This window comes from Tamandua tetradactyla, chromosome 7 (assembly GCF_023851605.1).
Source record: "Tamandua tetradactyla isolate mTamTet1 chromosome 7, mTamTet1.pri, whole genome shotgun sequence".
NCBI lineage: Eukaryota > Metazoa > Chordata > Mammalia > Pilosa > Myrmecophagidae > Tamandua > Tamandua tetradactyla.
This window is the reverse complement of record NC_135333.1, coordinates 51,587,067-51,611,806: the sequence shown is the minus strand read 5'-3', so window position 1 is coordinate 51,611,806 and position 24,740 is coordinate 51,587,067. Positions and strand designations below refer to the sequence as shown.

Sequence of the window (24,740 nt, the reverse complement as noted above, 5' to 3'; positions counted from 1 at the left end):
ATATTGAGTACCTAGTATGAGTGAGGAACTGTTCTAGGCATTTAGGATACAACAGTAAACCAAACAAGGGAATTTCTGTTCTCAGATAGTCTACATTCTTGGAAAGAGAGTAGAATAAACCAAATAAATAAATTAGATACTGTTCTATATGCTAATAAGTGCTACAGCAAAAAAATGAAGTAGTGACAGGAGATTCTGAACGGTGTGGCTAAGAAAATAGCATATGGGTAAGACTGGAAAAGGGTGAGGCACTGAGTCATGAGTATATCCAGGGTAAGTGGTTTGGGCAGAAAAAACAGCCAGTGCAAAGGGCCTTAGCCAAGAAGCCAGCCTGGTGTGTTGGAGGAACAGCAAGAGACCAGGTGGCTGGAGCAGAGCTGAAGAGGGAGAGAGAACTGGAAGATGAAGTCAGAGAAAAAAGATGACTTCAATGTTGATGTGAAGTAAACAAACTGCTTCTGTAATTTAAGTGCTCTGAAAAGCAAATCCTTTCTATTTATGCTTTTTCCAACAAAGCAACTCAAAAGAATAAATATGGATACTTACTCTGTCATATTTAGCAACTATTTCAGCTCGTTCCTGGGCAAGTTTGACTGCTACATCTTGGTCTGAATCTGTGGAGAGATCAAATTTAAATGAACTGTTGTCAACACTTATAAAATTAATTAAATATAAAACTATGACGAAACAAATATAAAACAATAAATCAATATTGCCTAAAATAACAAACTAGCAAAATCAAATTAAAAACTTAAGAGAAGTCTCTGCAACTACAACCTTGAATAATAGCAGTTATAATCTTAATATTACAAAAAACATTCAAAAGAAAGTCAAATAATTAACACAGTATTAACTTAGAGCATATGATAAATTTTATCCTTCAAGAATCAGTTCTGGGTCTAATTTCATAGAAATGAATAATGAAATAGAAACTGAAATGGAAACTGCAATACAAATTTTCAGATGAAACCTGTTTGGATTAAAGATGTGAAGAGCATTCAAAAGAAGGCTTTTAAAAATTAAGATAATCTGTCCACAAAACAAACTAGTGCAAGATATATTTCAGGACTTAAAGTATTTTACACAGTGAAAACAACCATGTCTTAAATTTAGCCTTTCACATGCCCTTTATCTAATACCTCGACTACTATACTCATCTCCTAACTGGTATCTGGATGTCCCCTTTCCCCCCTTCCCATTCTTATTATCACCAGTATCTTTAAAAAATACATCTGACAACAAAAGTAGTGATCATAACATGAAATAGTATGGATACGAATACATATCCCAAGCACCATAAATAGAAGTAAAAGACCAATGACAGCCTATAAAAGGCACTTCTGGCAAAAAGAAAAAGACAAGCAATTATGGTCCAGAAAACTGGGCAAAGATCATAAGCGAGAAATTCATAAGAGTTAACAACAGCAGTAGCAACTTTATCTATGTTCTTCCTGAGTGTCTGGCAGATTATAACAACATTTTAAATATGCCAGGCAGGAGAGACCATGCTAAGCATCTTTCAAGCATTATCACATTAATTCTCACAACACTCTCAGGGTAGGTATTGTTACTAATACTATTACACAGATGGGGGGGAAATAAGGTTTAGAGATTTTAAGCAAGATTTTACACAACCTATCCAAGATTACAAAGCTAGTAAATAGCAGAGCTAGGATTCAAATCCAGGCAGTCTTGATTCCATAGCCCATAATGTTAACTACTTTATACATACTTTCTAAGAATATGAAAAAGGACTTCTAGTTAAACTCACATCCTTTCCTCCCAATACCTCACTAAAATTACATATAGGGGTGCTTTAAAAAAGGCAGAAATCAACAAGAACAAGGGGAGAGCCAGAGACAAAGAAAAAACTTTGAAAGTTGGCAAGATTTAGACTAGAGAAAGCTTATCAGAGAAAGTTACTAAGTATGAATTTGTACAGTCAAATATGATGGATGAGTACTTTCTTCAAATGTATTTTATACCAGTGCTTTACTCCTGCTACTGGTCCTACAGAAGTCTTAACTATATTTCCAACTTAAGAGACAACAACAAAAAAGTTTAAAAGTGTAAAGGCAAGAACCAAAAATCAGATGGAATTGGGAACTGATGGTGGAAAGTATCCCAGAAAAACTTCATGGTGGCAAACTTTATACAGATCATCCTCATTCTAGAGATTGCAGGAAAGATAAAACCTAAGAATATAATGGTCTTAAGAAGCTAAATGGAATTGTATCCTAATTTTATCAAGTAAAATATGATGCACTTTTAACACGATCAGAACTGACTCAATGAAATAAATGAGAGTTCCAAATTTTAAATTCTCTTAGAATTATCTCTTATTCTTATATTTCCTCAAAGGCAGAAAATTTTATAATACTAATGAAATATATCCCCCCAAAAAGAGTGGATTTAAAGTCAAACTAATTTGATAAACTATATCCCAACCTACCTCTTTGAAGAGACTAAATGGGAAATGTCAATCTTTCACAACTCTGAGTTTAGAGAATTATTTAATAATTTGCACTGTGAGGCAACCACCTATAAAGTAAGAACCAGTATCCTTACGCAACTCACTATGGTTAAATCAAGTTTCATACAGTCTAATATGTAGTTGAGAAGCTTATTAATAATTATGCTAGAATATCTGCTTTGATTTCGTTCCAATTGCTTATTTAAAAATTCCATTAGCAGAACAAAGAGTCTGCCCTAAAATACCCACTGATCACATTAACCAATATCAACAGCTGTCTGTATACATGAGCATATACAAAATTCCAGGGACCTACTGAACAGTAATAGCTCTATTAGTTGGTACGAACATCATGTATCAATATGAAAAAACAATCTAATCATGACAGTATCCCATCAATTCACACTACATCTCCTTGCATGATAAATCCATAATTAATAAAAATTTGTTTGGAAAAATTGTGTTTAAAATTTAATACCCTTGTTGTCAAAGTATTATGGTAATTAAAGAGTAACTCAATATAGCTCTTATTTGTAGCTAAGAGAAAAGTGTTTACCATTAAATATCAAATCATGCGCAGAAATGTATGGATCAACTAGTTTATGGATCAACTCTCAGCCCTCTTACTTTTCCAGTATCTTAGTTTAAAAACAAAATAAAACAAAACAATTACATTTCCAGGTCAAATTTTTTTATTTGACTTTACATCTGATATAATAAGAGTTTCTAAACAAGAGGCACATTGGGGGGCCATGGTGGCTCAGCAGTCAAAGTTCTCGCCTGCCATGCCAGAGACCCAGGTTCGATTCCTGGTGCCTGCCCATGAAAAAACAACAACAAAAACAAAAAAACAGAGGCATTATTTTCAAACAGTAAGGATCAGAACATACTTGTATCAATACACAAGAATACAGAAAAACATCTCTGGACACAAATCCATGGGAGAAAATGGCAACTGTAGAACTTTAAGAAGCATTTTAAAAATTGACAACTATAACATTTTAAGAACCTATAATTCAATTTACATCCCCAAGAACTTATAAGAATCTACTATATTTGTGTAAAGCAGTAAGTCCTTTTAAAGCAGTATATTACAGTTACTAAGTTAATATCAAGTTGTGATGAACAATTCATACAAAATCTAATTTTAAATTCAAGTCAATAAAACAAAATTGATGGTAGACCATTTTCCCTAGTGTATATTATGACAGATGAATGTTCAATATATGTAAATAAAATATTTTAATTTTATAAATACTTTGCCCCTTATGTGAAAATTAATCTGGCCTTGGGAATTAACAACATCTTCAGTCCTCATAGACTAAACCTATCTATTCTAAAATCTCTTTGTTATTTTATAGTTCATGAGTGTTGGGAATTGAATCATGTCCCACACAAAATACACACTCATGTCCCAACCCCCATCTTACGAGTGTGAACCCATTTGTAAATACGACCTTTGACGATAGTATTAGTTAGGGTGTACCCGTGAACCCATTTGTAAATACGACCTTTGATGATGGTATTAGTTAGGGTGTACCCAAACTGAATGAGCGTATTAACCTACTATGACTGAAGTCCTTATAAGCAAAGGAAACTGGACATGGGAAAAGCCATGGGAGAAACCAGAAGCTGAAAGTCAGTGGAACCAGAAAAGAGAAAGGAAGACACCACCATGTGCCTTGCCATCTCATGGGAAAGCCAAGGACGAAGGACGTCCAGAGCCAGCCCCAGAACACTATACATAGTAGTCTTTGGAGAGAAGGCATAGCCTTGCTTATACCTTGATTTTGGACTTCCAGTATCAAAACCCTGAGCCAACAGAGTCCCACTGTTTAAACCAACTCACTGTACAGCATTTGTTTTAATATCCAGAAAACCAAAACAATGAACATGCCAAGTGTTACACGTACCTCACATAACTGAAACAAAGAAAAAGAGAAGGAAGATCTACTTTAAACTATTTGTGAAAGAAGTACAAGAAAGAAAAAATTTGAGATGTATTCTGTCTTTTTCTAAGGAGATAAAAGAACCTACTGTTGTTACACAGACTTTAGATATTCAAACAAAGATGATATTTGTTGAGGGTAAAACGCGGCTTTCTGGCTAGATCCCAAGTATGACCCACACCAGCCTACACCCAGCATTCCATCTCACAACAAGCAGGGCCTTTAAACGGCAGCTCCATAGTATAACTTAATCTCGTGCTTCAAAATTAGGCACATTCTTAGTATTTTTTTTCTTTCTTTCTTTTTTTAATTTAAAAATTGTTTTCAAACATAACAACATACAAACATGAACATTCACATTCTTAATAAGGTTTGTCATGGAGCAACAAGGAAAGATTTTATTTAAAGCATTAAGTGAAAACATGACTAAACATATGTCATATTTCAACATAATGTTCAATTATAATTTTAATGTGAAAATTTTTATTTTACATTTTTAATGTTTGTGACACTGTAAGCAAACACATGCTAAAGTATGGCTCTGAATTCTGACACACATAAAACTAAAACAAATGTTCCATAACACAATATATGCAACTATTGTAAGATAACATTCAGAAATTTTCTATTGGATTCTATTTATTATTTTTTTCTTCCCTTCATTGCTTTTCTTTCTTTCTTTTAAATGGGTAGGGATCAATTTGGAGACCACTTTGCATAAGAGAAATGTGGGACACATGCTGATGAATGCTGTTTACACTAAAGTGGACACCAACAAATTAAATCTGTGCTCAGCTTAAGACAGTTTTAACATCTAACACCAGCAAAAAATCTCAGAAATTTAAGACAGAGGGAAAAGCCAGGCCATATACCAAGGAATAAGAACAAACCAGCTGACATTATCTTCAATTAGAAGATAATGAAGTACTATGTTCACAGATTTAAGAAAAAATTCTAATGAACTTAGATTTCTATACCAAGTCACACTAACAAATATGCATGAGGAAAAAAATTAGAAAAAAACATTTATAGATAATACAAGGTGTGGTGGGCTGAATAATGCCGCCCCTTCCCCCCCCATACACACACACACATGCCCCATCCCCCCAAAAATATGTCCATATCCTAATCCCCAGAACCTGTGAACCTGCCATGGCAAAAAGGTCTTTCCAGATGTTATTACATTAAGGATCTTGAGATGGGGAGATTATCCTGGGTTACCTGGGTAGGACCAAGGGGTTCATTATATAAAGGGAAGCAAGAAGGTCAAAGGAGAAAGTAGTAGACAGGAGGGAGGTATTATGAGCCAAGGAATGAAGGCAGCTCCAGAAACAAGGAAACAGATTCTCTCCTTGAGCTTACAGAAGGAGCCAACACTGTCAACACTCTGATCAACACCCAGTGAAACTGACTTAACTTCTGGCCTTCAGAATTGTAAGAGAGTAAGTGTTCTAGTTTGCTAGCTACTGGAATGCAATATACCAGAAATGGAACAGCTTTTAAAAAGGGGAATTTAATAAGTTGCTAGTTTACAGTTTTAAGGCTGAGAAAATGTATCAATTAAAACAAGTCTATCGAAATGTCCAATCAAAGGCATCCAGGGAAAGATACCTTGGTTCAAGAAGGTCGATAAAGTTCAGGGTCTCTCTCTAAAGTGAGAAGGCACATGGCAAATACGGTCAGGGCTTCTCTCTCAGCTGGAAGAGCACATGGTGAACACAGCATCATCTGCTAGGTTTCTCTCCTGGCTTCCAGTTTTATGAAGCTCCTGGGAGGTGTTTTCCTTCTTCATCTCCAAAGGTCACTGGCTCATGGACTCTCTGCTTCATAATGCTGCAGCATTCTCTGCTCTCTCCGAATCTCTCTCATTCTCCAAAATATTTCCTCTTTTATAGGACTTCAGAAACTAATCAAGACCCATGCAAATGGGTGGAGACACACCTCCAGCTAATCCAGTTTAGCAGCCACTCTTGATTAAATCATATCTCCAGGGAGATGATCTGATTACAGTTTGAAACATACAATACTGAATTAGAAGAAACGGCTAATCTTCTATGGGATTAGAAGAAATGGCTGTCTTTACAAAATGGGATTAGGATTAAAACATGGCTTTTCTAGAGTATATAGATCCTTTCAAACCAGCACAGTAAGTTTGTCTTGCTTTAATCCAAGAAGTTTATGGTCATTTGTTTTAGCAATTGGAAACTAATATTCAAGGATTCAAAGTGTACTGCCTATAGAATGTTTCTTTTAAAAATAACTTGAGAATACACTACAGAAAAGCAAATAAATGACAAATGAATCTTATTAATACTACAGAAAAGTTTATGTACAAAAGACACTAAAAGCCAGGGGAGGGGAGATGTATTAGAAACCTGTGCAAAATACAGAACAAAAAAGTCATTGCCCAAATATGACAAAGAAGCAGGACTGTGAACTGTAAATGAGAAAAGTGAATTCATTTGGCCTTGACACTTTCAATGTGAAGATTATATTTCCTTTTCTACATATCTCATCACAATATCATCTAAGAGTTATACTGATTTTTAATGTTCAGAATCAACTATAGACAGAGTTAAAAAATGAACTCAGATCTATACACATCTGGCCGATACTCCAAACCTAAGCCCTCTGTTCTACCAATGTTACCTATAAAAAATATTCCCCACATTCTACAGGAAGCCACACGTATGCATGCACACACACACACACACACACACACACACACACACACACACACACACATATTACTTTGCCTTTCAAAAACTAGAATCATTCTATAAATAATTCTATACCTAACTAATTTCCACTTAAAAGTACACCTTGGATGGTGCATGCCAGCACCCACGGATCCACCCAGAGTGGGCAGTAAAGGCTCAGTAACCAGTTCTGGGGGGTGGGAGAGGGTAGAGGTGGGGCCCTGATTTGTAGCACCTTCAATTTCTAGGCTGTGAATACTCTCCATAGGGGCCAATTCCAGCTACATGAAGGCATTGAACGCTGAGTTCAGGCTGGCTCCAGCACAGCAGTGGATCTATTTCAATCTTTTTAACAGCTGTAAAGTATCCTAATGTATTAACATGACAAAATGTATTCTTCAGCCTGTACTCTCCTGAAATTTAAACTAGGATAGACTGAGAGTGAATCAATTTGTAATGGGAGTTAAAGATGAAACGTTATGAAGTAAAGAGCTTAACAGGCAATAATGACCACCAGTAAGCAAATAGAAAGCAGCTGATAGAGAGAGGAGATATGCAGAGAGAAGTAAGTCACCATCAGTGAGACGGTGCCAAGAAAAAGAGACAGAAAGAAGGGCCCATCCCTAAAGCTGCTTCACACTTCAGTTCCTGATGGCTCTCATTTCCAATTCAATGTATTCATATAGGAAACACTCGTTTTCTCTGAAATAATTTGAGTAAGTTATTCAGGTCTATAACTCAAGCTCCTTAATTCCATCTTATTTTTCAACAAAAAGAGGCTCTAATGGTACCTCTAAGTAATGGTTTCAGTTATTTGTGATCACATCCTCAGTGTCTCATGGACCAAGATTTATCAGGAATAAAGATCATTATAAATTAAAGATCTTAATAGATAGCTAGGGTCTATAGTCAACAGTAACAGTGTAATACATTTCCACTGAATGTAACAAAGGTATTAAAGCAACATCAAATATCAACAGGCAGGGTGCCTAGGTGAGTGGGATGGATTCTTTGTAGAAGAAAAGGATATATCTTCATACAGCTTATGGTGGTGAAGACATATCTATTTACTTAAGTTTGACTGTATGGTGTATGAATAAAACTGCTCAAAAATGACAGAGAAAAACAGGTGCTAGAGAAAATGTGGAGAAAAAACTGAGGGGTGCAGTGTGGTGATTGCACAGGAGGCTAGGGGTGGGGTTACCATAAGATCCTGAAACCCTGTGGCTCCGTATACACCTGAAGGAACTGGGTATGGGGACAAGAATGGACATTTGCACACTGCTGTTCATGGTGGCAGTATTCCACAATGATTCACAATTGATGGAGTTAGCTTAAGGGTACAACCACTGAGGGAAGGAAAGGGGAACCCTTCCTTACAATTCCATACAATGAACTACTGATCAACTGAAAAAAAGGAATGAAGTTCTGAGGCCTACATGTGAATGAACTTAAGGGCTATATGTTTAATGAAATGTCAAAAACAAAAAGACGAAGAAAGACAAATACTATCTGCGTCACTCACATGGAGTAAATATAATATAAAAACTTGGTGAACTGAAGTCAGGAGCATGGGTTATCAGGTTGGGGCCTATTGTAAAGGGTCCTAGACTGTAAGCTTTTACAGCAGTCACATATATTCAGGAGTTGTAACTGTTATTTTTAAATTCTGAGATACTGAATAACCTGGTCATTCGCAGAAACTTCAGTTATTTATGTGACGCATGAGACTCAGAGTTAGAGCTCTGAAGCTATGAAAGTAAGCACTACCCCACATAGGAACTGTTTAAAAAGTTGGAAAAGGGACCATTCCTCAACTAGGGAAGCTGATCTGGATAGGACTAAAGTAGAATAGAATACAGGGTAAAGGATGATATTATCCATATTTTAAAACTTCAATTTCTGTGTGAAATCAAAGGGAGAGATGTTTATTTGGTGCAAAATGTATATTTTGGGTAGCACATTACCTAATTTAACTTGCATGGTCAGTTTAGGCGAACACATATATACATGTAATCTTGAATAGGGAGTGAGATCTTGTTGGTTTGTCCAGGTTAGTATGATGCTGTGTTAGCAAGGATTCTCTAGAGAACAAAACAAAAAGGAGAGATCTATAAACATGAGATTTATAACAGTGTCTCATGTAATCATTTGGAATGGAAAAGTCCAAAATCCATAGGGCAGGATATGAAGCTGGCAGCTCTGATAAAGTCTGGATGAACTCCACAGGAGAGGCTCACTGGCTGAAGAAGCAGTGAAAGTTTCTCTTCGTCCCTAAAAGCCTTCAACTAATTGGATTATCTCAGTGTGGGAGGTATTCCTTAGTTGACTGAGGATGTAATCAGCCACAGATGCAATCAGCTGACTGATGATTTAATCAGCCAGCACGAAATATCCTTGAAGCAATGGTCAGGACATACTTCCCTGACCAGACAACTGGGCATAATCATTTGGCCAAGTTGACACCAGATGCTCTGACATATCCCAGAGTAATATGAGCAGTGAATAAAGAAGTATTTCAAACTACCCTTGGGGAACTGGGGAGGAAGGAGGAAATATTCAACTTTCTCACGTGGAGAATTCCTGATAATCCTGTAAGCAGTGGAAACAACCAAATCAACAGGCCAACCCCTTGATCTTGGGGTTCGCCCCTATGAAACATTCCTGAAAGGACAGGCTCAGCCTACTTTTAATTAGGCCTAAGAGTCACCCCCAGAGAACTTCTTTTGTTGCTTAGATTGGCTTCTCTCTCTAAGCCAACTCGGCAGGCAAACTCACTGCCTTCCCCCTTCCCTACATGAGATATGACTTCCAGGGGTGAAAATATACCTGGCAACCTGGAACAGAACTCCCAGGATGAGCTGGGACCCGGAATCATGGGTTTGAGAGAGGCTTTTTGACAAAAGGGAAAGAGAGAAATGAGACAAAATAAAGTTTCAGTGGCTGAGAGATTACAAACAGAGTTGAGAGGTTATTCTGAAGGTTATTCTTATGCATTATACAGGTATCCCTTTTTAGTTTATGGTGCACTGGAGGGGCTGGAGGGAAGTACCTGAAACTGTTGTGCTGTATTCCGGTAGCCTTGATTCTTGAAGATGACTGAATAACAATATGGCTTTTACAATGTGATTGTGTGATTGTGAAAACTTTATGTCTGATGCCCGTTTTATTCAGGGTATGGCTAGATGAGTAAAAAAAATGGATAAAAATGAATAAATAACAGGGGGAAGGGTAAAGTAAATTTTACTGGGTAGACTGAAATACTTGTGGTCAATGAGAGGGACGGTTAAGGAGTATGGTATGTATGAGGTTTTTTCTTTTTTCTTTTTATTTCTTTTCCTGGAGCAATGCAAATGTTCTAAAAATGATCATGGTGATAAATACACAAATATGTGATGATACTGTGAACCACTGATTGTACATAATATATGGACTGCATGTGTGAAAATTTGTCAACAAAAATATTTTTTAAAAAAGATCTTCAGGAGGAGGGGCCAAGATGGCGGCTTAGTAAGGTATGTGCGTCTTAGTTCCTCCTCCAGAGCAACTACTAGGTGAACAGACACAGTGCAGAACAGCTGCCGGGCCACGGAAGGGAATGGACACACAGCGTACCCCAGTCTGGGCTGGCTAGACTGACTGCAAGACTCTGCTGCGGTGAGATCCCCGAGCGGCTCGCGATTCCCCGAGGAGCAGCAGCTGGCGGCCGGAGCACCTCCCTCCCTCCTTCCTGGGCCGGCTGAGAGTCTCGGAGAGGCAAGTTTCCCAAGCCGCGGCAGCCAGCGCCGCTCTTTTGCGGGCAGCTTCCTGGACCAGTTACAAGTCTCAGATCTGAGGGCTACCCAAGCCGCGGTGGCCGGCAACCGGCGCCCCTCCCCCGCGGGCGGCTTCCTCGTCTGGTGGCGAATTCCCCAGGCCGCAGCAGACGGCGACCGACGCCCCACCCCGTGGGTGGCTTCCTGGTCCGGTGGCGAGTTTCCCGGGCCTCTGAGGCCGGTGACCAACACCCCTCCAGGGAGAGGACGGAATTTCCGACAGCGGCAGGGACTGGGTCCAACCAAACACCAAAGGGGAATTAATAAAGGAGCCACAGGGTCCCCTCAAGCCGCGGCGGCTGACGCCCCCACCATGCGTGGCCCCCTGGACCAACTGAGAGAATTGGATCGGAAATCCCCAGGCCGCGGAGAACGGTGACCGGGGGGATCCCTTCCAAACACGTGAGACAAACGTGTACCACGAGCGCCACCTACTGGGCAGGATAAGAAAAACAGAACCCAGAGATTTCACAGAAAAATCTTACAACCTTGTTGGGTCTGACACCCAGGGAAATCTGACTAAATGCCCAGACGCCAGCAGAAGATAACGGTCCACGCTCAGAAGATTGAGAATATGGCCCAGTCAAACGAACAAACCAATAGTTCAAATGAGATACAGGAGTTGAGACAACTAATGCTGAATATACGAACAGAAATGGAAAACCTCTTCAAAAATGAAATCGATAAATTGAGGGAGGACATGAAGAAGACATGGGCTGAACAAAAAGAAGAAACAGAAAAACTGAAAAAACAAATCACAGAACTTATGGAAGTGAAGGAAAAAGTAGAAAAGATGGAAAAAACAATGGATACCTACAATGATAGATTTAAAGAGACAGAAGATAGAATTAGTGATTTGGAGGATGGAACATCTGAATTCCAAAAAGAAACAGAAACTATAGGGAAAAGAATGGAAAAATTTGAACAGGGTATCAGGGAACTCAAGGACAATATGAACCGCACAAATATACGTGTTGTGGGTGTCCCAGAAGGAGAAGAGAAGGGAAAAGGAGGAGAAAAACTAATGGAAGAAATTATCAATGAAAATTTCCCAACTCTTATGAAAGATCTAAAATTACAGATCCAAGAAGTGCAGCGCACCCCAAAGAGAATAGACCCAAATAGGCGTTCTCCAAGACACTTACTAGGTAGAATGTCAGAGGTCAAAGAGAAAGAGAGGATCTTGAAAGCAGCAAGAGAAAAACAATCCATCACATACAAGGGAAACCCAATAAGACTATGTGTAGATTTCTCAGCAGAAACCATGGAAGCTCGAAGACAGTGGGATGATATATTTAAATTACCAAAAGAGAAAAACTGCCAACCAAGACTCCTATATCCAGCAAAATTGTCCTTCAAAAATGAGGGAGAAATTAAAACATTCTCAGACAAAAAGTCACTCAGAGAATTTGTGAACAACAGACCAGCTCTGCAAGAAATACTAAAGGGAGCACTAGAGTCAGATACAAAAAGACAGAAGAGAGGGGTATGGAGAAGAGTGTAGAAAGAAGGAAAATCAGATATGATATATATAATACAAAAGGCAAAATGTTAGAGGAAAATATTATCCAAACAGTAATAACACTAAATGTTAATGGACTGAATTCCCCAATCAAAAGACATAGACTGGCAGAATGGATTAAAAAACAGGATCCTTCTATATGCTGTCTACAGGAAACACATCTTAGACCCAAAGATAAACACAGGTTGAAAGTGAAAGGTTGGGAAAAGATATTTCATGCAAATAACAACCAGAAAAGAGCAGGAGTGGCTATACTAATATCCAACAAATTAGACATCAAATGTAAAACAGCTAAAAGAGACAAAGAAGGACACTATATACTAATGAAAGGAAAAATTACACAAGAAGACATAACAATCATATATATTTACGCACCGAACCAGAATGCCCCAAAATACGTGAGGAATACACTGCAAACACTGAAAAGGGAAATAGACTCACATACCATAATAGTTGGAGACTTCAATTCACCACTCTCATCAATGGACAGAACATCTAGACAGAGGATCAATAAAGAAATAGAGAATCTGAATATTACTATAAATGAGCTAGACTTAACAGACATTTATAGGACATTACATCCCACAACAGCAGGATACACCTTTTTCTCAAGTGCTCATGGATCATTCTCAAAGATAGACCATATGCTGGGTCACAAAGCAAGTCTTAACAAATTTAAAAAGATTGAAATCACACACAACACTTTCTCGGATCATAAAGGAATGAAGTTGGAATCAATAATAGGCAGAGTGCCAGAAAATTCACAAATACATGGAGGCTCAACAACACACTCCTAAACAACGAGTGGGTCAAAGAAGAAATTGCAAGAGAAATTAGCAAATACCTCGAGGCGAATGAAAATGAAAACACAACATATCAAAACTTATGGGACGCAGCAAAGGCAGTGCTAAGAGGGAAATTTATTGCCCTAAATGCCTATATCAGAAAAGAAGAAAAGGCAAAAATGCAGGAATTAACTGTCCACTTGGAAGAACTGGAGAAAGAACAGCAAACTAATCCCAAAGCAAGCAAAAGGAAAGAAATAACAAAGATTAGAGCAGAAATAAATGAAATTGAAAACATGAAAACAATAGAGAAAATCAATAAGACCAGAAGTTGGTTCTATGAGAAAATCAATAAGATTGATGGGCCCTTAGCAAGACTGACAAAAAGAAGGAGAGGATGCAAATAAATAAGATCAGAAATGGAAGAGGAGACATAACTACTGACCTCACAGAAATAAAGGAGGTAATAACAGGATACTATGAACACCTTTACGTTAATAAATACAACAATTTAGATGAAATGGACGGGTTCCTGGAAAGACATGAACAACCAACTTTGACTCAAGAAGAAATAGATGACCTCAACAAACCAATCACAAGTAAAGAAACTGAATTAGTCATTCAAAAGCTTCCTAAAAAGAAAAGTCCAGGACCAGACGGCTTCACATCTGAATTCTATCAAACATTCCAGAAAGAATTAGTACCAACTCTCCTCAAACTCTTCAAAAAAATCGTAGTGGAGGGAAAACTACCTAATTCATTCTATGAAGCCAACATCACCCTCATACCAAAACCAGGCAAAGATATTACAAGAAAAGAAAACTACAGGCCAATCTCTCTAATGAATATAGATGCAAAAATCCTCAATAAAATTCTAGCAAATCGTATCCAACAACACATTAAGAGAATTATACATCATGACCACGTAGGATTCATTCCAGGTATGCAAGGATGGTTCAACATAAGAAAATCAATTAATGTAATACACCATAACAACAAATCAAAGCAGAAAAATCACATGATCATCTCAATTGATGCAGAGAAGGCATTTGACAAGATTCAACATCCTTTCCTGCTGAAAACACTTCAAAAGATAGGAATACAAGGGAACTTCCTTAAAATGATAGAGGGAATATATGAAAAACCCACAGCTAATATCATCCTCAATGGGGAAAAATTGAAAACTTCCCCCTAAGATCAGGAACAAGACAAGGATGTCCACTATCACCACTATTATTCAACATTGTGTTGGAGGTTCTAGCCAGAGCAATTAGACAAGAAAAAGAAATACAAGGCATCAAAATTGGAAAGGAAGAAGTAAAACTATCACTGTTTGCAGACGATATGATACTATACGTTGAAAACCCGGAAAAATCCACAACAAAACTACTAGAGCTAATAAATGAGTACAGCAAAGTAGCAGGTTACAAGATCAACATTCAAAAATCTGTAGCATTTCTCTACACTAGTAATGAACAAGCTGAGGGGGAAATCAAGAAACGAATCCCATTTACAATGGCAACTAAAAGAATGAAATACCTAGGAATAAATTTAACTAAAGAGACAAAAAACCTATACAAAGAAAACTACAAAAAACTGTTAAAAGAAATCACAGAAGACCTAAATAGATGGAAGGGCATACCGTGTTCATGGACTGGAAGACTAAATATAGTTAAGATGTCAATCCTACCTAAATTGACTTACAGATTCAATGCAATACCAATCAAAATCCCAACAACTTATTTTTCAGAAACAGAAAAACCAATAAGCAAATTTATCTGGAAGGGCAGGGTGCCCCGAATTGCTAAAAACATCTTGAGGAAAAAAAACGAAGCTGGAGATCTTTCACTGCCTGACTTTAAGGCATATTATGAAGCCACAGTGGTCAAAACAGCATGGTATTGGCATAAAGATAGATACATCGACCAATGGAATCGAATAGAGCGCTCAGATATAGACCCTCTCATCTATGGACATTTGATCTTTGATAAGGCAGTCAAGCCAACTCACCTGGGACAGAACAGTCTCTTCAATAAATGGTGCCTAGAGAACTGGATATCCATATGCAAAAGAATGAAAGAAGACCCATATCTCACACCCTATACAAAAGTTAACTCAAAATGGATCAAAGATCTAAACATTAGGTTTAAGACCATAAAACAGTTAGAGGAAAATGTAGGGAGATATCTTATGAATCTTACAATTGGAGGCGGTTTTATGGACCTTAAACCTAAAGCAAGAGCACTGAAGAAGGAAATAAATAAATGGGGACTCCTCAAAATTAAACACTTTTGTGCATCAAAGAACTTCATCAAGAAAGTAGAAAGACAGCCTACACAATGGGAGACAATATTTGGAAACGACATATCAGATAAAGGTCTAGTATCCAGAATTTATAAAGAGATTGTTCAACTCAACAACAAAAAGACAGGCAACCCAATTACAAAATGGGAAAAAGACTTGAACAGACACCTCTCAGAAGAGGAAATACAAATGGCCAAAAGGCACATGAAGAGATGCTCAATGTCCCTGGCCATTAGAGAAATGCAAATCAAAACCACAATGAGATATCATCTCACACCCACCAGAATGGCCATTATCAACAAAACAGAAAATGACAAGTGCTGGAGAGGATGCCGTGAAAGAGGCACACTTATCCACTGTTGGTGGGAATGTCAAATGGTGCAACCACTGTGGAAGGCAGTTTGGCGGTTCCTCAAAAAGCTGAATATAGAATTGCCATACGACCCAGCAATACCATTGCTGGGAATCTACTCAAAGGAATTAAGGGCAAAAACTCAAACGGACATTTGCACACCAATGTTTATAGCAGCGTTATTTACAATTGCAAAGAGATGGAAACAGCCAAAATGTCCATCAACAGACGAGTGGCTAAACAAACTGTGGTATATACATACGATGGAATATTATGCAGCTCTAAGACAGGATAAACTTATGAAGCATGTAATAACATGGATGGACCTAGAGAACATTATGCTGAGTGAGTCTAGCCAAAAACTAAAAGACAAATACTGTATGGTCCCAATGATGTGAATCGACATTCGAGAATAAACTTGGAATATGTCATTGGTAACAGAGTCCAGCAGGAGTTAGAAACAGGGTAAGATAATGGGTAATTGGAGCTGAAGGGATACAGACTGCGCAACAGGACTAGATACAAAAACTCAAAAATGGACAGCACAATAATACCTAATTGTAAAGTAATCATGTTAAAACACTGAATGAAGCTGCATCCGAGCTATAGGTTTTTGTTTTGTTTTGTTTTGTTTTACTATTATTACTTTTATTTTTTTGTCTATATTAACATTCTATATCTTTTTCGGCTGTGTTGCTAGTTCTTCTAAACCGATGCAAATGTACTAAGAAACGATGATCATGCATCTATGTGATGATGTTAAGAATTACTGATTGCATATGTAGAATGGTATGATTTCTAAATGTTGGGTTAATTTCTTTTTTTCCATTAATTAATAAAAAAAAAAAAAAGATCTTCATAGGCACCATAGCTAAAAACTTCAACTTTTTGCCACGTTCTAGATCCAAGGCCACAAGGAGTACTCAGAGAAGGAATAAGGATATCAACACCAAAATATAACTAAAAACAAACCATCAAATAAAGTAAGGGAAGGTGCACTAGAAACAAGATAACCTAAAATATTTTGATGGTCATTCTCTGCGAGATGTAACTAAATATAAACATCTAAAATTTATATATAGCTTTGTGCCCCAACCCAAATCGCTTATTCTGAAATAGCACCTCATCCTAAGATATCCTAAATCAAAAGCAAAGGGATATCCTCTATAACCCACTCCCCATACTCCCTTGCACTCCCAGCCCCGTTCCATTCCCAACTCTCATGACTCACTGATTCCATTCCGAACAAAAATTTACAAGCTCAAAAGCCCATTTATCTTCTCTCTCTCTCTTCCTTCCCCAGCTAAGTATCATAATCTCAGAAAAATTATTTGGCCTTCTTTCTCATGTTCACTTGGGAACAACAACGATGAAAAATCTTGACCATAGCTGCAACTGTAAAAATAGAACAAATAATTATGATGAAGGAAAATGCCAAAAGTCAGATATATGAAAGAACCAACGCCATAAACTCTGAAAATCCTCAGAAATGCCCAGATTTCCTCTTCGAACAAGCCACCTAAGTATCCAAATACATCTTTGTATCCCTCTAGTTTAATATACATTTGTCTTGATAGAAAAAAAAGTGTTCAAAATAAGTAAACCCAAATGCTCTATAATTTTAGTTTTATTTTCATTATCAGTATAAATATAATTTATACTTTTCATTCAAAATATATCTATTTTATCACTGATATAATTATATAGGCATTTCTATTATATTATGCTTTAAATAAATAGTTTTTAAATTTTCTGTTAAATTTGTTTAACACATTCCTACAAACCAATTATTACTGAAAAGCCCAACTGCCAATCAAGGCATTGAGTAGGGTTGGGGAGAGATGCGACTAAGTTCTACGGGCTTGGTCACTCTCCCTACTCCCACCCTCACAGTGACCCAAAAGACCTCTGCAAACTTCTACACAGACAGAGGAAGTCAGTTCTATCTACCTGCCTCCTTTTGTAAGCATATGTGTAAAGCTACTGCTCAAACGAGCTCCTTTCCAACCATCTTCTCAAATGAAGCCTCAGCCTCCCTTTCACATAATCCCCACAAGTCTCCATGTCTTTCCCTTCCTTTTGCATATAAAAAGATCCAGCATTTTGTAATTGATAAATTGGCATTTATTTTTAAGGTCCTTAAAAACAGGACACGTGTCCAATATTTTAAATATCACACCATAAGGACAGTTAATATTTCTGTAAGTAATAAAATATTTTAACAACAATAATTAGTAATGCCCTAGAAATAATTGCTGACAAGATTCATTATAATAGAGAGGATAATTTTTTTCTCTCAAATTTACTCATAGCACTGCAGGCTGCTTTTATATACTCTGCCTTACCACTGCCCACTGCCATGAAAGTAGAACTGGCCACTGCTTCTTTTACTCTGCCATATGCTTCCATTCTAGGACCTGTAACATTTCACTGAACATATTTCAATGTTCCATTAAGCCGTAGGCTCCAGGAACAAAAGAAAATGCCTCATTCTTCTTGGTATCTCTACTGTCCATCTGTCACAATGCCCAGCACATGGTAGGTGCTAAATAAATATTTTCTAAGAGTAAAAAATTCCTAAAAAGTAATTACTAAAAGTGAACTCAACTAATACTTAATACAGTCATTATTTTTAATGCACTTTTATTGTGATATATTCACAAACCATAAAAACCATCTGCAGTATACAATTTTTAAAATTAGATTTATAAGCTATTTTCCTGATACACCTTCACTGCAAAAAAAAAGTATACCTTTGCTGAAAGTCTTAGGTTTCTCTTACATATTTTTATTCTAGTTTTTCATTCCATTTCAGAGTGATATTTAAATTCTTCAGACTCCAAAATAAAGCCACGATTTGTTGGGCTGGGCTAGTGACCAAGGTAGTAACCATCTAAGCCCAAACAGGTTAATACGCCCTGTTCCCTTCACATCGAATGCCACGTCTACCAACCAACCAGTCAACAGAGGACACATTCTGACCTCTGTCAGTCTTTTGTGTCTTCTCAAGGAAAAGAAACAGTATCACTGCTGACTCCCCAGAATCACCAAAATCAGATTAGCAATTTTCATACTTACATGTAAGATGATTCACCAAGAAAAAGGATATGAAGGGATGAAATAATACTTAAATGCCATTACTACTGATGAGAAAGATAATTAGCAGCTGTTGAGTACGAGTGGAACTCCCACGTTTGGGGGCAGGATTGAATGACAAAACTCCAACCACAGATACTTAGAACCAAGACAAACATATGAATCATTTTACTCACTATACCCATCTACAGATGCTGACAAATTCAAGATTATACTTTAGCTGCCTTTCTAGCAGTCTGAGTGTCTTAATGGATGGGACAAGAACTGTTTGTAACAACTTGTTTGTGAATATAAACTGCTTCTTAGTTTGCTACGTGCCAGATACTGTAGGTTATTTTACACACATAATCGCACTTAAACCTTATAAGAACCTACTATGTTAGTTTTATTGCTCTCTTTACATATGGGAGAGACTGAGGTGTGGAAAGGTTAAGAAACTCAGGTCTATGGGAAGTAGCTGGCAGAGCAGGGCTACAGCCAGACTATCCAACTGCAAAGCCATATTTTTAAGCACCAAGATATTTTGCTAAAGCATAAATAGATAATTTTTATTCTCTCTCTCTTCTCACCACAGCTGGTCCCTACATTTCATTCCTTAAAAGCACATCTCTACCTGTGTTTCCTGTGAATTCTCAACAGTTGTACTTTCTGGCTTCCAGTAGCCTTTCAATTTCATCACATTAAATTGTCAATTATTTAAGTAAAGTAGAGAGAAACAGTGATAGAAGAACCCAAGAACAACTTACATGAAACACTCTTTGTAATGATTAGTAATTGTACCTACTCTATCATGATTTTTAATTTTCTTTTATTGTGATAACAAAATGATAGCATAAAATTTGCCATTTCATTCTTAGGTGTACAATTCAATGGCATTAAATATATTCACAATACTGTACAACTATCACCACCATCCATTATTAAAACTTTTTAATCACCCTGAACAGAAACTCGGTATCCATTAAGCAATAATGCCCCATTTCCAGCCTGCACCCCTCAATCTACTTTCTGTCTCTAATCTACTTTCTGTCTCTAAGTATTTGCCTATTTTAAACAGTTCATATATAAATGGAATCACACAATTTTGTGTATGGTTTATTTCACTCAGCATAATGTTTTGAAGGTTCACCATATCATAGCATTATCAGAAAGTTACCTTTTTATAGTTGAATAATATTTCATTTATGCATAAACCACATTTTGTGTATCCATTCACCTGCTGATGGATGCCTGGGTTGTACTCATCCCCTTTTGTCTATTAGTAATAATGCTGCTATGAGCATTAATGTACAAATACCTCCTTGAGTCCTCGTTTTCAAATTATTATGCTTTAAGCTGGGTGTTTTAGGATAATAACAGGAAGTGATCAAGAATCACCAAAAAATTTCTGACACAATAATCACCAAATGGATACCGAAGCAAACTTTACCAAACTATTTCATGCTCTTCATTAATACTAAATCAAATGTCTTCATAATTACTTTCCGTGGTTACGGAAAGAGTTCTGTTGAATCTACTTCATTTAGTTAACTTTCATGACTCCTTTCCCAGCTCATCCAGAGCTGTGAGCATGTACACTTATATTCATCTCTAAATAAGTTAGTGCTGAATTCAGTCCAATGACTACTAAAAAACTATACAGTTATAGCATATTTATATAGATCAGATATAAGGTAAAGGGGACAGAAGAGAATTCAGAGAGTGCCCAATCCTGACAGTAAACAACTCCAAAGATGGAGATTTTAGCATACTCTACTGTCAATCAAATGGTAACTTTTCTACTCCTTAACTAAAAAATGATACAACAAAAAAACAAACAGAGCAAAAAATGATATACAAAAAATAAGAACTGAGTAACATGTAGAACAACTGAGAAGCAGGATTATGGACTGAAGCATACAGCCTGAGAAGCATATAGAAAAAAACTGTATTATACATAAGCGAAAGTATAAGATATGGAAATATTATTTGATCCCTAAATGATCCTTAGGTTCAAACTGGACCATAAGGCCAATAAAAGTCAACAGTATTATAACAATGAATAGGAAATAATAAATTAAATTGCTCATACCACACTGGAGCTGTTACTCAATCAAACCTAAAAAAAAAAAAGTAAGCTGGTCCTAGCCCAGTACCACATAATTCTCAAAACATACAGTTGCTTTTAACACAGCTCATATCCTAAGAGAAATATTATACATAAAGGTCTCATATATGCATGCATGTTTAATATGATATGTATTTTTTTAAATCTTGTTAACGTCACTGTGCAAATAAAGTTGTATTAGGGTTACTTGTAAAAATAAAAGTTAATTCACATAATATCAAAGGTTATTTATATATATTTTATATATATATTATATATATAATATATATAATACACACACACACAAACGAGTCATATCAGGAAACTAGATGACTTAAGTAGTAACTAAGAGCCTGGCTCAAAAGTAATAGCCAAAATTTACTCTGTACAATCTAAATGATTTATGTATATTATCTCATTTAATTATCACATCAAACCTACAAGGTGTCATTATTGTTTATGTAACAGACAGAAAATAGTTAAGATTAATTAGCTTGCAAAGATCACTCAGCTTTTAAGTTGCAGAAGTAGCATTCAGAAGGAGGCAGTAAGGCTCCAGAGTGCTCTTAATCACTCCACATGGACTCTGAATTATTAAAATGGCAAGCAAATGAGCAATGATTTATGAAGAAAATCTGTCAACAGAGCTCCTCTAAGCAGTCTTTAATAAGGGCAAGAGACTGAGGAGGTGTCCTCAAGTCAACAGGAGGCCAAGGAGTTATCTCTGAGTAGACAAGAGGCCAGAAAAATTATAGAGAAAATGAAAGCAACCCAGGAGGAACAGTTTGTTTATCAGTAACTCACATCTGTTGAGCCTGTATTATCTATCAGGTACTCTGCAAAGAACATATATGGTCTCATTTAATATTCAAACAGCCCCATTATAAAATACATTGTATAGATGAGAAAAATGAAGCTTAAAGGTCAACAATTTGTCTGAGGGTACATTAGTGTCAGAGCCTGAATTCAAATCCACATCGCAAAGGCTCCAAAAGTCTGTCCTCTTACTTACCTTGCCACACAGGTTTAAAATGTGCCTGTATCTGAGAAATCAGGATTTAAGGAATGACTTTGATTACTGAATAATTATACAGATATTCCTTTTTGCAGAGGTAAATACCTGAAATCTCTAAATTGTAATCCAGCTTCCTTTATCTCTGATGATTATACAACCTTTATCTTTTGTCCCAGTGACTGTAAAAACCTCCATTTGTACCCAGTTATCAAGTTTTTCAACTTTAGAGTCTTGTAATCACTAAAAGCAGCTGCCCAGAATTAATCCACCACAAATTCAAAGTAATCTTGTTAACCAAGACTGGATCTAATCAAAACGGGCCTGCCTGACATGTGCAGTAGCTTAGACTTTAACCTACAAGACACCTATACCTTATTCCGCCATTTTCTTGCATATGTTCTGTGGCTAAGCATGTAATCAATCTGTGCATGCTCAATACTTAGACCACCTCTAATTATATCATCTGTGGCCACTGTGCTCATTATTCCAAACCCTGTCCATCTTTTTCTCTAACACAACTATAAGAATTACAGGAGTCCGGGGAGACAGATTTTGGGCCAATAGTTCATTTGCTCTCATGCTACATGCCTACTAATAAACTCTTTCTCTCTTTGAAACCCCGGTGTCTCAGGAATTGGTTATTGAGCACATCAGACAAAAGAATCTACGGCCTATGTCCAGTAACATGTGTTCTAAGCTACCAAGAAATCACCTTGTGCATAGTAACAAGAAAGCTGATTAGCTGATTTCAGTGTGTTCAAACCAACAGGTCCAGCAGTGCTCAAAGCAACAGATTACGGTTGTTGTTCTGCAAATCAATATCCTCTTCAATACAAAGAAAAATCTTCATAGATATGAAATTATGACTTCCAAAATTATTCTCTACTTTTTCAGGTATCCAATCAGATAAAGCTGTCACAGTTTTGTAACGGCTGATTACGGCAGTTTTTACTTGTAATTGTAGTTATTTTATAGTTATTCTTTTACTTGTCATTGTATCTGTTATTTTGTTAACTGAGGGCTTTATAACATTGCTGTAATCACGTGCTTTCCTTGCCCCTCACACCAGTTTATTTAGCTTATTTCCATTTCTTACTTTTTCTTATGGTTATTTGTATCAACTGATAACCATGCAGTAGAATATTTCTCTTACTTGTTACTTCCTTCCATTATTATAGCTGTCTGTACTAGCCAAATGATTTACAACCATAACCAGATGCTTCCCATGCTCTTCCTTTACAGCCAAATAATGTCTATCCCAATTAGTTCAGAGGCTTGATAGGCCAACCTATAATCCTTAATTTGAATGTTTACTAACTAATCACAATGTGCCAATATCTCTTACCCCACCCCCCTTTGTTTAATCTAATAAAACTCTAAGCATTTCAACTCAGGAAAACAAATTTGAGCAGGAGCTACTGCCTCCATGCCAGCCAATCTTGAATTAAAATTATTGTATCAGTTCAATCTGAATATAATGTTAGAACAAATATATAAGTAAATTATGGTAAGAGCAGAAACGTTCACAAATTTCTAACTCATGATTCATACAAATACCAAAATACAAGTAAAATCATTTTCAATCTGAGTTAGAGAAAACCCATCAATGCAGGACCTTAATATTGCTACATCTCCAATAAGTGTTTAGGTCCAAGAAATAAATTATTTTCATTTTCAGCATTTTGTTGATTACATCAAGGTTAGTAGTAAACTTTCCTTAGCCTTAGATTTAAGACAAAAACTTTTAAATAATTCTAAAATTAACCACACGTAATTAGTTATGTGTTGATTGAGAAGAGTTTATGAAGGGGCAGCCTTTGTGCTGAGGACCTGCAGTGGAGGGAGTTAATGGCCATGGAGCCTGCCCTAGGCCGCCTGAGGAGCTCGGCAGGGGGAGGATAAAAAAATCACCACACACTGTGAGAAACACTTTAAGAAAAAGTAGGAGCAATTTGTAAGAGAACACAATAGCAGGAAACTAACTCTAGCTGGGGGAATTGGGAAAGAATTCATAAAGGTGACCTTTTATTTGGCATCTTAGCTACATTTGTCAACATAAAATATTTCCTTAGTCTTGAAACTCACCACTAAAATTGAGAGCTTCCCTCTGTTCTTTTCCTGCCTCTCACTATTTCTTCTCAATAGTCTGTATGAATTTATTCCTTTCCTTCTTGCTTATCCTCTGAATATAAAGGCCACCCATAATTTGTCCTTGGCCCTCATCTCAATCTTGGTATATGGAAATTGAACATTTCATCAGCTTCAACCTGGTAGCAACGCCTGAAGGTCATGACCTATAATGACTGGCAATTTTACTGAAGCATAAAATTTGAATCATTTACTATGTATGAAAGCAAATCACTCAGGCAGTGAGTTGCCCAGCTAACTCCTACCTAAGTAGCTTTGTTTTTCTCTATTCACTATTACAAACTCACTAAATCCCATGGTGGGAGTAAAACAAAAATCAAAGCAGAACAAAAAGTTTAATGGCCTCAAAAGGAAAACAATCTAGTAATACTTCAGAGGTATTTCTGCACTGAGGGATTTGCTAATAAGTTATATACACATAAAATAACCTGTTTAGATGTGATCTTCAGAGGTCGTAAATTAAAGATTTCACCAAAACTGTGCCATCTGAAGCCTA

At 36.8% G+C, this 24,740-nt stretch overlaps 1 protein-coding gene across 4 annotated transcripts in view; it reads right to left on the bottom strand.

Annotated features, from left to right (window-relative positions):
* The window catches only part of USP6NL (USP6 N-terminal like), a 261,997-nt gene that overhangs the window by 101,025 nt on the left and 136,232 nt on the right, over positions 1-24,740 (bottom strand). For 3 of the 4 annotated variants that reach the window (XM_077169438.1, XM_077169439.1, XM_077169442.1), the window contains one exon: positions 547-614. In XM_077169438.1, the coding sequence (XP_077025553.1) occupies positions 547-614 (68 nt within the window). Of the gene's footprint in view, positions 1-546; positions 615-3,736; positions 4,424-24,740 lie in introns of those variants that run through there. The other variant, XM_077169443.1, reaches the window with a different exon arrangement.